At 38.5% G+C, this 4,740-nt stretch overlaps 1 protein-coding gene across 1 annotated transcript in view; it reads left to right on the plus strand.

Moving 5' to 3' along the window:
• Positions 1-763: 763 nt before the first annotated feature.
• LOC135216229 (sorting nexin-2-like) overlaps positions 764-4,740 on the plus strand; it is a 131,412-nt gene continuing 127,435 nt past the window's right edge. Inside the window, 1 exon segment of the mRNA XM_064251380.1 lies at positions 764-944. Coding sequence (XP_064107450.1) covers positions 849-944 — 96 coding nt within the window. The 5' untranslated portion in view covers positions 764-848.

Consider the following 4,740-nt stretch of genomic DNA (forward strand, 5'->3'; position numbering starts at 1 on the left):
GTTCTTATAGTTCAAACTCGTGACTCAACTTATCTGTAACAGGCACCACCACCTTTTGCTTGATCGTTAGTATTTTTTTTATGTTAGTACTTTCTTGATGAAGAAAATCGTAAAGGGAATTAGTCGCAGGTGATGATTTTACACTTTGAGCAAACAAATATCACTACGTGCATTTTCATGCAGTGTTTTGAGTTTTATCCGAAATTTGTGTCTTCTAAGTCGTTGTAAGAATAAAATTAATTCACACATTATTTTGGACTTGACAAACGAATGGAAAAAAATCGACATTGTTTGGGAGGCGTCAGCTGATATTCTCAAGGGAAAATAATGGCTTTAGCGTATGTACGACAATAAACCACCAGTTGTATGAATGCTATAGTTCACGATGACACGATTCCCCGCCTTGGTCTCGTGACCGTTGAGTCAGACATCTCATAAAATGATAACTATTCATCAGATGTTTTAGAGTTATTTACGAAAAGTGAATGCTATTTCCATTGTGATAAACTCTTAATAATAACTTTTCCCCGTTTCCTGAAAGGTTCTATTAATATTCATGTGCATTATCGCCATACACTTTATCGCCAAGATCTTTAGTGTAGAATTTCGGACCCTGTTTATTTCGCTGTTTTCACGAATGGTTAATAAAAATTTTGTTTTATAGGACTCGATATACACAAATCTCATGTGAGAGGAGAAAATAGGCAAATCTATGTGTTTCCATAATATATGTCAATTATCAAAATACCTAACAACTCTCGTAGTGAACCCGCTGAGGAACTGTGACACCGTGTTCATATTATTGTTAGGAGGAGGAGGATATCACCAATTGAGTACCAAACGTCAAGATGGCAGATTCAAGGGAACCACCCCCTCTCTTCAACGACGACGATGACTCCCACAAGGACGACGATAATGATGATCTCTTCACTTCAGCCGTCCAGGTACGCATGATCCGATCATATGTGCAATTCATAATTGATTTAGATGTAATAGATGTTGAACGGGCATTTTCCAAACGTAGTGATCCTTCATGGTCGAGTCGTTGAAGCTGAGCGTAATTGTGGTTTACCGGTTAGGTATAAAAGGCTATTGCGTTTATTTCTTTAGGCTAGTTAGGCTACTGATGTGGTTAAGTGATAAATTTGGAAAAGGATGTTTACTCTAGCAAACCAACTAAAGGCTGGTCTGACCCTATAGGTAGCTAAGGTCATCGTAACGATAGGTGTACTGTAAGGCCATATCTTACTTTATGTCGTAGTACTACCTACTAGTTAATTTTTGCCAAAATTCGAATCGTGGGTCAGTGGGTGGGTATGAAATGGGAAACAGGAACGGAAAATTTTCATAAATAGGGTAAAATACCAAATAGCCAGCCTCTACCGTAGCGCAACCACCTTTCCGAAAATGAACTTTAACACGTCCTGTAACCCAGGATAGACATTAGTCAAGAGCCAGCGTCCGTTGAAGCAACACCTCGAGATCTCTACTTTCATCTCGAAGCACAAAGTTTTTTTCCCCAAGTTACAAATTAAGGCCATATAATTTCCGATTTTTGGGAAGGTGGTTGCACTATGGTAGAGGCCAGCCATTTGGTATTTTACCCTATACCAGGTTCTTGATGATTTTACCCTATACCAGGTTCTTGATGATGAAGTTGCCTAGGCTAGTTCTGAACGTTATTGCAGCTGCAGTTTTTCGTAAGGAAATTTATATGCCACAGGTATAAGGTTTGGGTAATGTACAATTAAAGAGTACCTAGGTAAATGGAAAATGTAAAGGAAATGGCGGTAGATCTAGGGTACTTATCCGCGGCGGCCCAGACTATGGCACTTGCGGTTTTTCTATGCAGTTTTACCTACTGAAAAAGAATTTAAAGTAATATTTATTCGGACGACTGTAATTAACCCCAAGGGGCCAGTACTAAACACGGCGAAATACATTGGACGCCCCGATCCCTGGTAGATGTCGTATCCGTGGTTACGTTTCTTGCAGGGTAATTCTAAAGAATAGTTCTGCATGAACTGCAAGGAACGTAACCGCGGATACGACATCCACTAGGGATTGGAGCGTCCAATGTATTTCGCCGTGTTTAGTACTGGCCCCTGGGGGTTAATTACAGTCATCCGAATAAATATTACTTTAAATTCTTGTTCAGTAAGTAAAATATCATAGGAAAACGTCAATTGCCATAGTCTAGGCCACCGCGGATTGCTTCTGTAGAAATACCGAAATGGCTTCCCAAAGATGTTGCTTATTACACTAATCATATAATTTTTTGAGATGATATAGAAAAGTGCTTAGCCTATGTAAGTAGGCTCTCCCAGTACAGTAGAAATGAGATACTAATTTGAGAAATTTACTGAGAAAATGAAAAATTTACTGTCTTAAGTTTTTACATTAATCCCCTTTGAGCTGGTACTAAACATAGCGGCAGCTCTGCGGGACACTGTGTCTAGTACCAGCCCCTCAGGAAGAAAGCTAAAATATAAACAAGAGGCGACCAAAGTTACGTTATCTTGTTAAATTTCTCAAATTGTCTCGTCTGCACTGCATTATAGCCTATACACCATTTTCTAATTTTGTTAAACCAAAAATTATATTAAGCTATATCTTTGTGCAGGTGTCTCCTTTACATTTACTGAAATGTGATCATCATGCATGAAAAATTTTATGGAACCCAAAAGATAATTCATGCATAGGCTACATGAAATGATACCCTGTTAATGGTTACTTGGTACTTTAGATACTTTGGATAGCACTTTACTAGGTTAATAGTGGGAGTCAGTGCTAGGCAGTAATGTAATTGTACAACTGTATTGCACCAAATACATCCACCTTATATTTTTAACTGCTTATCATGCGATTGAGACAGTTATGACCAATATTGCTGGAAATTTAAACTCGTTGTTGCGTATCTGCTATATATTGTGTATAGTACGTATCTTACAGTAATGCGGTGGTTCTCAGCCTGGGAGGCACCCCCCAGCCGGCCTTTAGCAATTTCCAGTGGAGGCACAAGGCATATGGAAAAACTCAAGTCTATAATTATATTCATTATTCTCTTCACAAGAGTAAGAAATAAAGGAATGTGAAAGTGTCTCCTTATAATGTTAAGTTTTGTATAGTCTGCTACTCATGTTGGACTTTGCATGTTTTGTATCCCTCAAAACCCCTTTTATCTCTCTGTCGTCTTTAATTTTCCTTTAAATCTTGGAGAGAATTTTACTCATTGATACAAGGAGGGCATGGAGGGAAGGACCAACTCTTAGGCCAGGTATTTGCGTTCGGGTTTACCTGTCAGTCCACCCACGACCGTTCGATGGACGAGAGTCCATATGTGAATAGTATTACTGTTAGTTGGAGGGTCAGCTCAAGGTCATTGCCTTCATTTCTCGTCTTGCCTTTGTCGTGGTAACACTATAAGGCAGCGATGAAAACTCCACTGGTTGCTAAGGAGTTGGAGGTACATAGACTAGCTGCTGCTATGGCAATTCACTTCAAAATAGAAAAGATGCAAAAAGGCGTAACACAGTATGGTCTAAATATTGCCTATTGAAGAGAGATGTCTATTCTCATACAATATTAATCAATAAGGATAAATTAGACATTGGAGTTGGTTATTTATGATATGGACTTTGAAGCCTATTTTCACTAGTAACACCTTTCATATAAAGGCAGGACACTGGCTTAGGCCCATACAAAATTATATTTATCATGTGGAAATAGTTTTTATTTATTATATGATTTGGACTCACAACAGTTTTTATTTATATGGTTTGGACTCACAACAGTTATTTATTTATATGATTTGGACTCACAACAGTTTTTATTCATATGATTTGGACTCACAACGGTCTACAAATGGCGCTGCAGGGTTTCTCAATGAAAGTAATTAGGCCTATACTTAGTTTACTCATATTCTGGTCCGAGCAGCTGAGATCCTTCCCAGGGGAAATCCAATGGTGAACTGTCCTAAAATTGTTGGTTACCCGTCCATACATGCAATCACCTGTCAGTTGGTCAAAAGAACTTTACGTAATTACATTAGTTCATCAGTTCTGGTGAGTGGACTGACTTCACCCACAAACTGTTGTCCACACGTGTTTCAACGTCAGTTTCGATGAACTGACAGCGAGGCTGACAAATAAAGCTGTGTGTAAATACCCGGCCTTAGAGGGGGTATGGTAATAAAATGGTTAAGAACCACTGCTATAGAGGGAAATTAGGTGTTTTTGTTGATTGAGAAAACAGAAATTGATGAATGGTACCAGCACCTGGGGTGAAATATACTAAAAATGTAGGAGAATTTCCCTTAAATTGATGGTAATTACTAGGAGACATTGTAACTTAACATCACTTACCCCAACTTATAGACACCAACCTGGGTTAGTAAGTGTGGCAGTGGTCGTTACAGGGATGTATCTTATCCCAATAGAATGTGTAGCACTGCTTCCTGTGTCTTGGAAGGGGATTAACCTTACAACCTTGTGTGTATTGCTGAACTTTAATTTTTTAGGGATGGTTCTTTGTACGTATAAAGTTCAAATAATTTGTTGTTCTTTGGATGTTTTTAATAAAGGTGAGTAAGGAAACTCACTCGTCACCTTTACTTGGCAAAGGAATTGTAAAAATGTCAAAGTAATTTAGGTCTTGTATTGGTACAATACGTAGGTAGATAATACAAAAGTGTAAGAAGGAAGGAGAGTGAGGAACTTCTGACTACTAATTGAGGGCTGT

Source organism: Macrobrachium nipponense, chromosome 6 (assembly GCF_015104395.2).
Source record: "Macrobrachium nipponense isolate FS-2020 chromosome 6, ASM1510439v2, whole genome shotgun sequence".
Taxonomy (NCBI): Eukaryota; Metazoa; Arthropoda; class Malacostraca; order Decapoda; family Palaemonidae; genus Macrobrachium; species Macrobrachium nipponense.